General features: G+C 42.9%; 1 protein-coding gene across 1 annotated transcript; it reads left to right on the plus strand.

Annotated features, from left to right (window-relative positions):
* Positions 1-1,431: 1,431 nt before the first annotated feature.
* Positions 1,432-12,126, plus strand: LOC119734041. The gene is made up of 5 exons (XM_038207417.1): positions 1,432-1,508; positions 5,699-5,801; positions 7,431-7,846; positions 9,456-9,560; positions 10,664-12,126. The coding sequence occupies exons 1-5, from the start codon at positions 1,434-1,436 to the stop codon at positions 11,216-11,218; spliced, it is 1,254 nt and encodes a 417-aa protein (XP_038063345.1). The 5' UTR covers positions 1,432-1,433; the 3' UTR covers positions 11,219-12,126.
* Positions 12,127-14,131: the final 2,005 nt, after the last annotated feature.

The following is a 14,131-nucleotide window of genomic DNA, read 5'->3' on the forward strand; positions in this document are numbered from 1 at the left end:
ACTTACTCTTAAAAAGATATACGTACGGCCTGTAATGCGCCCAATTGGGCTACAAATGTGTTTGAAACGAAACTATCAGTATGAAAGCGCATTTAAAATAGGATGTAAACGTCCACATAACCATGCTGGGCGTTTTCTGTGCTATTCTTTTGAGAACCATGCGAGAACGAATTTCGGGGGTCACATTTATTTGACTGCGAAAAAATCGAGCTGTTGAGTGCTAGTTGTGAATCCTGCCGCACAGATTATTCTGCGGACGTGTAAGAAACAACATTTGTGTATTGGTGCTGCGTGTTTTATGCCACACACGACGTGTACAGCTCATTGAAAAGAGACGACTGGAACTACGTAGGCCTATATGCGTACGCCACAAAATATGCGCCGAGTCCGATGTAAACAACCCAGGTTTTTGGTCGTTCTTCGGGAACGTTAATACATTAGGTTTGCTTTCAACCAGATGTTGGAAATGGGATAAGGCCCTCAAAAACTGTGGACTGGTACCATATTTCAATAGGGGGCGCTGTTCAAATTCGACGATTGTTAACACTAGATTAATTACAGAATGGTGTACAAAATAACAAATACCCCTCTGTCCGTATTTCGAACAGGCGGACATTAAAATATTTTTTTTTGGGGGGGGTTCGCATTTTTGTAAAGGAATTTCTATGAGGAAAAAAATGACATAGCTGGGTTTTTTTTACCCCCAACCTCCCCCCTGGATCCGCTCCTGGATTGTATTTTGAGGCCTATCACACTGCGTGAACAGGAAGGTAAATCACCTCAACAGAGGGGTCCCCTACTCGGCCTCCGTCAATCTTCTGCCTCTAGAGCTTCCCGTCCCCTAGCTAGCTGCAGGCGCGAAAGAATATTTTTACAACCAAACTCCTGACCGGAAACGCACACAATTTGATCTTCCTTGATCTGACCCTGCAGTCCAGTCCGGCGGATATAACTGAACTTGGGACGTTTATTATAAGGTATTCGATTATCCACTGAATTCGTCTGGAAAGATCAGCACGTCGCACGCCGGGTAATACATGTACTGTACATGTATTGAGATCGCTATAGGCCTGCACCGGCCATAAGTGTGAACCGTCAATGTCAGCGAACGCCTTGAGAAAGGGCCCGTGATAACACTCACGCTGCACCATGTGTCATGTCACTCATATGCATAATTTATGCCCAGCACTGTCAGTGCGATGTATTACTAGTGTAGTGTGAAAAATGGACCCTATGAAATAAAGAGACTCATGGATTGTAGGCCTAGTGCGCGTGCCTTAGTGAAAATAATCTGGACAGTGTCAAAGTCACGTGCATGTGAGGGTAAACCCATATTAGGTAAAAGAGACCAGATTTTGTAGCAGTACAAATTTCATATGACACCAGCAATAGTATTGAAGGTAGTGCACAATGTACATGTACAGCACATGTACATGTACGTAGTGATCTCAAGGAACACTGCTGCAGTGCGGAACAAGTATGGTCACCATCGTCAGGTTAGCAACACGGTAAGTATATAGTAACCGTCGTTCCTTTCAAAGATTTTGTCAAGTGTATAGTGTTATGACTATTCATGTTTATAACTTGGACAACTCGGCGAACACTAACCGAACAAGTTGGTGTGATCATGGAGGTGTTTCGTACATCCTTGGTGTGATGAACGACATTCCTGATGAATGCCTTGCCAAGTATGCTATCCAAATTCAGATTTCACGAGCGTGTATACGGAAGATTGTTTTTGCAAACACGGGCGATTATTCTGGGTATTTTGGTAAGAATGAGCCCGATTGTCCGAAGGTTCGTTAGTCCGTTCCAGCGGATGGTAGGAGCAGTGTTGTCCTTTTATCCCTAAAGATTTCACTTGTGGGGTAATACCCTTTTTTCCCTGAAGACTTCACTTGTGGGCTACGTACCGTTGCCTTTGCTCGAGTACCCCACAAGTACGGACGAACGACCCTTCAGGCGTTCCAGCGGATGGCAGTTAGGGGTAGGACCATTGTTGCCCTTTCATCCCTATTTCTAGTAAAGATTTCACTTGTGGAGTAACTTTTTTTCTAAAGATTTCACTTGTGGGGGTACTGTTCTTTTTGTTCGAGTAATCCACAAGTATACCTTCGGACTATCGCATCAAATGTTCGGATTAATGAACCTTATTTCATTTTCGAACTAACGAACCCCGGTTATATGCATTCGGACTATCGAGCCTTCGGATCAATAAAACCTTCGGAGTCGGACTATCAAACCTTTAGACTATCGGTTGGACCCCAAAGTACCATATACGAGACTATACTAGTCTATATCCATCATGACACTTTGATGGAATACATGACTGATGTAAACGCAAGTAATAATTTGTGGTTAGTTTTTTACAGTATGTATTCCTGCATTGTCTCTGGTGGTATTCCAGACTGGGACTTTGAGTGCTGAAAAAAACATGATAAACAAATTCAGGCCAACTTTACTCACACAATTCTCCAATATTTTCATGAGGCAAAGACAACGTTTGAAGTCTCAAATCAATTTTTAAAGGAGACTTTTCTTCAATATATTGCACCTAAGAGTGAAGCCAAGTGATTCAATTTTACACTAATATCATCTAAGTATATTCCGAATCTAAGCTCAATCTGTATGTTGTTGCAAACACTTGTGGTACACTTTGTACTATCCCCAAGGTAAATTTCGACTCGGATTTCTCAGTGCCGAGCAAAACAACCACTGCCGAATTTGGCCGCAACAGTGACTGGCGGTCATTAGCGTGACTCGGCATGACATTGCGTGGGTCTCGGTGTCGACCAATGAAAGCCCGCCACAATACACCATAATATGATATGAACCTTTCAAGGAGGCTTGAAAAGATCGACAGATATTGCAAACATCGTTTGTTACAGCTTTGAAAAATGGACGTACCCCAGCCCATTTTTCAATTTTAATGAAAAATACTGAACATATCGAAAAGATTTTTTTGCACATAGTTGCTTCATTATAAGGGAAACAAACTCCGAAAAGGCATGAAGAAACGGTCTTCAAAACGGGAGAAATTGATGTTCAAAGATTTTGCCCGCCAACATCAAAATGTATGTGTATAGCTTGTTTCATTCAAAATAAAGTATTGCGTAACCCTTTAACAAATCGGCCTTCGCAACCGTAAGGCCGTATTGGTCGAAGGTGCCACGGCAGAAAATGGCTGCCGCCGAATTCGTCTATTAAGAGGTGGGAGGATAACCCCGTAAATGATATTCTCGGGAAATCGGCGGTATCAGACAGAGACTGAAAACGCTATAGCCACTAGCTGTGTGGTGGAAGGCGAGGAAAATATACACCCCTCCCCTCCCTACTTAATTAACCGTACTAAAAACAAAAACTAGAACAAGATTTTAAAAGCACTAACCTGTCGCCGTCCAAGCTCTGGAGTTATGGAGCTATTTCAGACATCCTTATACAAGTTGACTTTGTAAGCGATCCCTTTGAAAATATGCGGTAATAGAAATATATATTTTACCATTGACCATTGTTTCTATGTATACATACACTCGTAGGTCAATTCCCCATCGCCACACGAGCTGGAGACCTGATCTGGCCTTATGTACACACGCAGTGGCGCACCCAGGATTTGGCGGGGGATCACAATTTTTTTTTTTTCCAATTTCTTTTTAGAAGTTTTGATTTTTTCCAAAACTGTTGCTCAAAATTTTTGCGGCAGATTTTTTTTTTTTTGGGGGGGGGGGGGGACGGACTACTTTGAAGTTGGTGGCGCCATAGTACACCCCTATTATACTACTCGAAAATAGGCCACATACATATCACCAAGGTGAAATCGTGGGACTAAAAAATTAATTGTTCCCCCTCTCCCCCCAAAAAAAACCCAATGCCAACCTCGGGGGGGGGGGGGGGAGGCTCAAGCCCCCAAGGCCCCCTTCCCCCGTGTTCGCCACTGTACACATGAGATGGGGACAAATGCTCTTCCAGCTCGGGAATTTCATAGTTTGCTATTATTCGCCACGATGTTGGCTGAACGACGACTAGTGTTGTTTAGACGAAGTTTCTATTTCGCAATTTCCCCAAAGACAAAATGTTAGATTTGAAATAGATACTTTGATATTAATGGTTTGTTTGCAGTAAACTAGTATATTTTCTCAGTATTTTGTTCAATATTTCTTCAATATTTCTTCCATCACGGGAAATTTGTCCGGGCTATGCAGGCATGCAACTTTACCTCGGATCAGCTGATTTCCTCGTTTTTCACTTCACACTTATACCATTTAAAATTGAAAAACACTGTATAAAGACTAGTCTTGTCCAGCTTAGAATTTTCCACCGATGCCTGGCTATATGGCGATGATTATGGAAGAGCAATGTTGCTTAAAATTATCGTCGGTCAGAATTTTACCTTACATTTGAACGACTCTCGTTGTTCAGACGAAGTATTACTTCCGCGATTTCTCCACAGACAAAAAAGTGTAGATCATGGAACCTAATGCATATCCATATGCAGTGTTAATAATCAGAATATCTCATAATCGTGTCATGTCTGTGTGATATCGTTAGCTTGTACCTCTGTATGTAGGCTTTCGCCTATGCCATCGTGGCTTTGCCGGCGTGAAGGTGAAGCTGCCACGATGACCTTGGTGAAAGGCTTGTTTTTGTGTCAACAGACTTTTATTGATATAGCCTCAGACGTGTCAGGCATGCCCACGTGAACAATAACGCGCTTCAACCAAGGACGGATCGAGAACACACATTTTTTTTGGAGGGTGGAGGGCCTCAAAAAAATGTGGTCCCCCAAAAAGTGGGTCCAAAAAATTACGGTGTGGGGTTCGGGCCCGCTCAAGGGCCCAAAAAAATGGGATTCTGTGGTGCGATCTGAGACAATTTCTTACCACTTATAACCAATTTTTTTTTTTGAGGAAAAAGATGGCGGTGTACGCAGTGCCTGCCTTTATTGCGACGTCACTTAACAATTAAAATAAATTGCATTCGGGGTTTTTTTGGGGGGGGATTGCCCCTGTTGCCCCCCCCCCCCCGATCCGCCTTTGGCTTCAACTTTGTTTTGCAACTTTTTTGTGACTTAATTTGCAATCCATGAGCTTTTGTATAAACAGGGCATGAGCTCGCCAGCCATACAGCTACTATAGCACCACGCACTGGTTAAAAACCAATTTGTTAGTTATCCCACCACATGAGTACATCAAACTGTACAGTTGTTGCCGAAAACACTTATAAACAGGAATTCGACTTCTTTTTCATGTCTCTGAAATAGTCTTTGTCGAAACGTTTTAATCCCAATTTGTTGTCATTTGCTTCTCACTTGGCAAAGCACACTAACACTGCAAAACTGCGACTCCTAGTTTCTGCAGATGCACATCTTCCTCTGAACTGTATGAAGACATCCGGGACCCTCTTTTGGGAAAAGAAAATTAACAGATTACACGAACTCAAAATGTATAGCTCGTTGAACACATGCTGGATGTATGTTTGCTCATTAACTGAATGTTAAAGAGTTTCTACGTAAGATGACATCCTCGTTAACATGAAAATTCGTATCAGCATAACAACCAAAAAGGGGGCTGAATAACCCTTTAAACTGGGAACTTATAATGGGACGCAAGGACACATATTATTTCAGCATTGAATTTGTGTTATTTTATTTCGCTCATCATACATGGTATTTCATAATTTCTTTTGATGGTATTTCATATAGATGACTGCCGTGCGCATGCTCAAATTGTTCCTCGCCTGCTTAGCCGCTGTGTGTGGTGCAGCGATGTTATACTCACTATGGATCAGGGAAAACAGCCAAAAAGGTAACTCGAACTACCCCCCCCCCATTTATCCAAAGCTTGAGTATCTTTGGGATACCACACAAAGGAGACCAAGACAACTGGTCGAGGTATGTTGGTGGGTTTAACAACCTCGATTCCAACGCGAAGCAGATAGTAATTTGGTACTTCTTCTCCGATGTAAGCCATGCTCATGTACTGTTATGCATATTTTACTAAAATATAAATCAATTTTTACAGCTGTTCATGGAATGTCATTGGAAGCTATTGATCTGAGTGAGAACCAGAGATTACACAGAGGCAGGCATTCAGATACAAATGAGATTGATATAATTTTTGTCAAGACTGTAAATTATTTTACTGTCAGATGTTGTGTTTTTGAATAGGAGGATTTTTTTCTATGCACATTTTCGTTCATTCATGAAGGCAAGAAAACGCCCTTAATTGTTTCATTGTACTGAAACGGTAAAAGATCATTGGACAGCTGAATTTTGTGACGGTATTGCATTAAAATGGACATTACTTGTGAATATTATAGTAAGCAAATTACGTGAAAATTGGACAGTTACTGACAGTAATATGCACTTCATCCCTATGTTATTTCTTATTAAATGGAGCGAGCAACACATTTTTAATAACATTTTTTTTTGTCGTTGGGACACTTTATTTTCGACTCGACCTGTATAACTACAGTATAGGTGCCAATTTGGCTGAAAATTTGGGTAAAGCACTGAAGACGAGAATTAGCTCGGGGAGAGCTAGTCTATAATTATAGGGGTGAGCTTTTTTTGTTTATTCCCGTGACGCGTTGGGATATTGATTCCCTCAGCATTTTGAGTAAATATGGAGAAGCATCCATACCATTCTATGACATCATAGGGCAGTTCCGTACATTCGGACATACATGTCAGACACTTTAACAGGCACAGTAGCAGTGTTGTAGTCGAGATCGGATAGTCCGAGACCGAGACCAAGACAAAGACCTGAAGTTTCGAGACCGAGACCGAAACCAGCCCCTTCAAGGTGGACCGAGACCGAGACCGATATGGTCCGAGACCGAGACCAAGACCGAGACCACAGCTCCCGAGACCGAGACCAAAACCGAGACCAGCAAAAAGTGGTCTCGAGACCTACAACACTGCACAGTAGGCAAAGTGCCTTGGGCCTACGAGCAATCCGGGGGCCTACGAAAATGTTGAGGGCCTACGAAAATATCACAGTGTGGCCTGGCTAGCTTTAAGTCACTTAGTACACCTTAGCATCAACATGAATTTGGTGCTGGTGTAAGGGGCCCAGTGGGGCCTAGGGCCTACGGAACACTGGTGCCTAGGGCCTACGGAACACTTAATCCGGCCCTGACTTCAATGCGCTGCTGTTGGAAAAGTGAATGTGATACATCACTAATAATGTGACATCTAATGAATAGAAAACAATTACAGACCAAACTATTAGGTACCGCCTTAACGGCCTTGTACAAGTACATCATGTGGTCGGACGTACGTTAAATTTTATACGGAATTGCCCCATACAATAATTTTGGAATAATGCTAGAATAATGTTCATCTTTGTTGATGGTGTAGAATGGTGGACTTGAAAGTTTTCTCCATCAGGTTTTTATTTGATTTCTCAATTTAACTGTGAATTCTAATGCAGGTGGTGTCATCTTACGACTGGACCGATTAACGAGCAAACCACTTTACAAATCTACTGCAAGTTACTCATCAGAAGTCCAGCCAATTCAGCGATTGGGTGAGACAAACGTTAGTGGCATTACTGTGAAAGTTTCCATGGACGATATGACGAGAGATGTAAATGCCGAGAAACAACTCCGGGTCAGTTCTTCGATTCGTCACACCAGTGATTTTCCAGAGGCGGGGAGGCCACTGATCGACCTGGACCGGCAGGACGTGGACTCGGACGAGCTGTTCCAAAGGCTGGTTGTAGTGACGGCCTTCTCGGAGAATCACCGCCTGGAGGTGATGGGGATGATCGGCACGGTACAGAGCCGCATGCCCGCTACCAGGATCATCGCCTACGATCTGGGCATCGAGTCGAAGAATTTACCCCAAGTATGTTCGACGATACATTTATTTTTATTTGGTGCTCTGTGTTCTTGATCTTTGTTAAAGGGGATGTACATCATTGGCTTTTGCTGTAATTTTCAGAAATGAACTATTTGAGGGGTTAGTATAATAGATCAAATATTGTTACACTGACATTTTTGAAGTTTTGTGTTCGAAAAGGTTGGAAACACAAAAAAAACCCAAAAATGTTCAAGTAGTCTGGTTCCCTGACTCCACAAAAGATAAAATGGATCAATTTATAGATGATGGAAAATTGTAAGGCAAGGGAACCAGTCTAGCTGGCCTGCACCCGTTCATGAACATGTAACCGATAGCAAACAAAATTTGGACTGAAAAAATGGTAAATTTGGAGCAGTGGTTGAAAAATAAATAGGTTTTTTCCAACGCTGGTCGTCCGACCACTGTTGGAAATGTATACAAAAATACCATTTTCTTGAAAATGACTTCACACCAGGTGCCATAATTTTACAAGATGCTTGAGACTGTCATTAACCAACATCCTAGCAAGGTATTTCGTAAAAACTTGGTAGTTTTATTTTTTGATGTTTGCAAATGTTGTATATTCCCTTTAAGCCTAGTTTCCATATCGATGTAAGAAACGCAAAGTGAAACGCAAACAGATCCCAAACTGCAACCCAAACATTTCATCCGGAAGTGTCGCTGAAAGCCCAGACAGACGCAAACTACCTAGCAGACGATCGCCAAAGTTGAACTCAGTTCAACTTTGCCGACAGTTCCGCGTACTGTCTTCGCAGTCTGCGTAATCTGAACGTCAATATGGAAACCAGGCTTTACAAAGATTCGTACTTACAATGTCAAGCGTACAAGACAACAGTTGTTAAGACTGACTTTGTCTGGCTGAAAAAAAGGGGGTGTTTACGTCTGTATTTACCCACCAAACATTCTTGTATGATTTAATCCTAGTGATTTCCAATGTAAAGAAAGGATGATGTTCGAAGGGTAGATCCTGCACTACTCGTACCGTGGAGCAATATGGGGAAAAGTAGACTTTATTGTGTGTAGACGTTGCCATTTTATCCATTTTGCACTAGGTGACCAGAAATGGCTTCTCTCCACCCCCTTCTCCCCCTTCTCCACTTCCTCTTCCTCTTCCACTTCCTCTTCCTCTCCCACTTCCTCTTCCTCTTCCTCTTCCTCTTCAACTTCCACTTCCACTTCCACTTCCTCTTCCTTTTCCTTTTCCTCTTCCTCTTCCTCTTCCTCTACCTTTTCCTTTTCCTCTTCCTCTTCCTCTTCCTCTACCTTTTCCTTTTCCTCTTCCTCTTCCTTTTCCTCTTCCTCTTCCTCTTCCACTTCCACTTCCACTTCATCTTTCTTTTCCTCTTCCTCTTCCTCTTCCTCGTCCTCTCCCTCTCCCTCTTCCTCTTCCTCTTCCTTTTCCTCTTCCTCTTCCTCTTCCTCCTTTGGTTTTGGCGGTGAGGTCGGAGAAGTAAAGACCGTCGATTTAAGATGGTCCCTTTTTAAGTTAAGGGAATTAACTACATGGTACAGCTTGATTATTACCTAACTAGAAATAAATTTGACTGTACCATTGTGGAACCACTGTTTGACAAATCGACTTTTATCTTTGCAGGTGAGGAAGTTGTGTAACATCGAGATTCGGCCCTTCAAGTTCGACAGGTACCCGCCTCACGTGTCGGTGCTCGTGAAATACGCCTGGAAAGGTATCATTATAAAGGTGTGTTTCAGGACTAGCTGTTATCCTCTACAAGTTTCACGAAATGTGTGCTGGTTTGTGTGTGTTTGGAGTGGAACATCATTCTTTGGCTGTGTAGCCATAGACAAACATGGGCACGCTTGACGGAGGCCCCCTTCAATGGCGAAAGCATTGTACTAGCTATTGTTCAGATGATTCGTCATAGGGCAGTATAGCTTTGCACAATAGCTTGCACCGTCCTTTCGCCATCTATACACAGTGTATATCCTTTTATGCAATGTGTATGCAATTTTCACAGTGGTCGATTCGATTGAAACGTCAATCACTGGCGTTGTACTCTTACGGTTTATGGAGGTCGTGTCTCGTAAACTGCTTGGTTAGAAATAAGACCATTTCGCACAGCAAGCTGGCTAGTAGCATTGCCAAAACTAGACGTTTGTCAAAGATGCAGTTATACATGTAGCAGGCTTATGAAACCAAGGACTTCTCAAAATTGCCAATGGCACCGTAGCTCGCAAGTCCGAGGATACTTGTTGAAAGAAGACAATGAAGAATATTCAATTCGGGCGATTCACAATGTAGTGTGCCACCAAGACTTTGCCACGGAGAGTTCTTTTTCCCAGTGCATTGTGGGAGATGTTCGCAGCGCAGGACATTCGAAACTGTTCGTTTTTCCGCTCGGTAGTTTCGTAAGCGTGTGATAAGAGTATATCTGTTTGCCCCTTTCTTTGCTTTTTTTTTTTAATCAAAATGGTATTTTTTGTAAGGCGGCAACTAGAACGCTATGCCCCAATCTATATTAATAAGCACAAGTTGTCTGACACTCATTCAAATGGGCCATGTTTTGTCTACGGAAAACTCGGGAAAAAAAGGACTCTCCATGGCAAGCTCTTGGTGATGCAGTGCATTGTGTATCGGCCGAATTATTGAAGTAGGAAAAACGTGGACAAGTTTTGGTATAACATTAGTTTGTGTCTGATATTGCTATATTGGTGCAAAACGTGGTCGAGTTGGGCCTTCTTTTTTTTCCATTTTGATACCAACGATGAACAAGAGCCTTTTTAGCTCTCCACAAGAGAGATTCAGTTTGCAAATTTTCTGAAAGAGACGTTTTGTTTTCACAGGAAGCCCTGGATGAATTTGGCGTCATTTTCTGGGCGGACGCGTCTGTCAGGTTCCTGGACTCCTTGCGAACATTGCTGCCGTTGGCCAAGGGACATCACGGCTATTTTTCAAGAATTCACAGCTACTCCCCCTTGAGCAACACATCTCTTTCCCTGCCTGTCGTCCACAATTTCTACCTTACCGATCCACGGGTGTTCGCCCATTTTGGTATCGAAAGAAAAGAGTACGCGCGTTCCCCCAACACGCCCCACGTTGCCGCCAATCGGCAGCTCATCATCAACAGCACCACCGTCCAAGAAAAGGTGGTCCGACCCCTCTACGCATGCGCGATGAACGAGACTTGCATCAGTCCCCCCGGCACTTCTCGCAGGAATCACATGTTCGACGCCTCGGCGCTGATGCTGATCTTTTACAAGTACTGGCCCGAGGAGTTTAATCGGGGGAACGACCACGTTTCCGATATGGATAAAGTCACGGCGATGCACCGACAATCTGACGATTGGAGCAGAGCCCAATTCTGTGAGCTCAAAGATGGCGTCCGACCACACCGTTGAGAAAATACAAACACTTCCTCAGTCGCGACTCCATGGGTGCGTGCGCGTACCTTCACTAAGATCGCGCAAGGCATGATGGGAAGCAACATGGCGCAGCAATATCGTACCCATGGAAACGAGGATGCTACTTCTTTCATTGGATTCAGAGCTAGCCATCCTCGGTACGGCAACAGAGCTGCAGTCAAGTCCATCACAGGCCTTTCACAAGTCAAATCTGAAGTTATCACAAGTCAAACTCCTAAGTAAGATCACAAGTGACACTGTGGAGGAACATGGAAAGAGGAATGCCTTTATCACAGTTTATATGGATAGCTTGTCACGTGACTTGAGATTGGATGACTTGTGCTTTAACCAAAGTTCACGTCTTTCATTGCTGCTATCTATCCTACCTCTAAACATCCCGTGGACAATTTCATAGTTCGTGCATGGAGTTATATAGTCTTCCTGGGCAAGACACTTCGCAGTGTTTTACGTCTTGTTCGTCTAATCCGAGCCCATCCAAAACAAAAAATTCAAGTTCACATTTACTTAATGAGTAGAATGAACAAAAGGGCGATGAGAATGCAAAATCAAACCATCCAATTTTCTCGCCTTAAAGTTAACTCGGTGAGTGATTTTGGAATAATGGACTTCATGATGCATGATAGCATAACTTGACATCACATAAACAGCGCCCTAGGGATGCAGGCCAGTAAATAGGCCCAAAATTGCCTACGCCGACCAAATCACAAATTTGTATGTCCGCAGTTAGAGCATTTTGTGGGCCATGAACTTGAGGGTTTGTACAAAGATAATAAGGTGGAAGCCTTGATCAGGACTGCGACATTGTAGTTCTGTGAAATTAGGATGAAATTAGGCCCTAATTTGCTCTATTTTGCAAAGGAGCGTTAGGCATCATTTTTTTTCAAAATGGCGACGGTCTTCATGACTACTTTCAGGGGTGATCATCTTTGGATGGAATTTTCTTCCAAAAGTCATCAGATTACTCCCCCAAAAATTGAACAGAAACTGAAAGATGATGAAATAAGCTTTAATTTGATGGGCATCTCAAACACTTTGGGGAGTTGTGAGTATTTTTCCTGATCTTGAAAAGTGGGGGTATATCACTGAGGTCTACGGCTTTATTCGCCCTTTTCACACTTCCGCCATGGGCATGCAGATCCTCGATCTGGTAACTTTACACAATAAATATAGCCGGTTCAGTGATTCCCGTGTCGGGGTTCAGATAACTGAACCGGCTATTTTTATTGTGTAAAGTTGCCAGATCGAGGCACTGCATGCCCAATGGCGGAGTGTGAAAAGAGCGAATTGGCTGGTCTGCAACCATGAAAACATTGTGGGCGTTGTTAAGAGTGGAGTGTATGGACCCGTTACACTGTGCACCCTAACTGACGGCTTGGTTTTGTTACCTGAATCCGTGATAATTAGTACAATCTGTCTACTCATGCGTACCACAGATCGAGGAACAAATAAACTGCGGTTACAACTGATAATGTAGTAATCAACGGATAAAGTATCACCAACCGTTAACGTCACAGAAATTGACCGATATTGTATCACCAACCGATCATGTAACAGAAAATGACTGATAGTGTAGTAACATTACTACACTTTGAAACATCATCGGTTGAGACCAAAAATGTAACAATAATTGACTGATAGTGTAGTACATTTTACGACACTAATAGTCAAATTTTTGTTACATTATTGGTGGGTGAAACGTTATCCGTTTGATACTGTGGAGTGCTGTGGCCTCGTGGTTAAGGGCACTGGATTCGTGGTCTGTGGGTAAAGCTGCGGGTTGTGGGTTCGAGTCCAGCTGGGGTCATGGTGCAAGTGCCCTTGAGCAAGGCACTTTGTCACTCATTGCTTCTCTCCACCCACGAGTAAATGGGTAACTTTGAGGGCAGAGATGGTTATTGTGATTGAATAAGCTTGCTTGCGCCTAACAGGCAGCATCGAGCTGTATACTCCCCAGGGAGCTGAGATGGTATTTGGAATGTTTCATTGGCCCAATGATCAGGGGTAATAGTAATACTTTAAGCGCTGTGATTTAGTTTACTAATAATAGCGTTCTTAAATGCCGATTATTATTATAATTATTATTATTATACTACACTATCAGTTGTAACAAACCATCCTTTCCTCCAGAGTTCATTCTGGATGAAACCTGGATCAAATGGTTCGGTGAGACAGCTGGGTTGTGGTGCTTCGCAACTTGAATGTTAAATATATATATTTTTTTGTAAATTTAATAAATTATTTTTGAAAAACACGTAAAATCTGTGACTTTTGTTCTTTAGGCCTACTGGCTCTTCATAATTGAAAATTTCACATACGAAAACTTAGAAGTGAGGCAAAGTCGATAGTCGTGTTTTGTTTGTCGACGTATCCCAAATTTACCAGCACGGCGCTGTGTGCCATATTTTGTTATGCTGGGTGCGACGTGTCTGGTACAAATTGGAGCCGACATACAAGCAGATTGGAGTCGAGGATGCACAGACCGTCCCCGCATGTTAGTGCCATACCAAACTAATAACCGTGGTGCGGTACGGCGTTCGGTTGGCGGGTGTGCAGTATCTATCTGTCTAATTTCCGATTGGATTTCAAGTCTAACGAGAACTTACGCCTAATTGCTATTTTCAGATATGAGTTTGAGATGCGACTTTTACTAATGTCATTTTGCATGATGATTTTTTGGTGGACCCGAAACGCTAGTGCCTCCTATGACTGACTGATGACTGACTGCTTGCCGTTCTGACCATACCCACTTGTGGGGTCAGGAACATCACCCCACTTTTTTATCCATAGAAAAAACATCACCCCGGAAGAGAAATCTTTAGAAATAGTGACAAAGGGAACACAATGCCATCACCCCACAATTCCGTCTGGCTGGACCGTCCGACTTAGTCC

This window comes from Patiria miniata, unplaced genomic scaffold (assembly GCF_015706575.1).
Source record: "Patiria miniata isolate m_02_andy unplaced genomic scaffold, ASM1570657v1 HiC_scaffold_26, whole genome shotgun sequence".
Lineage (NCBI taxonomy): Eukaryota > Metazoa > Echinodermata > Asteroidea > Valvatida > Asterinidae > Patiria > Patiria miniata.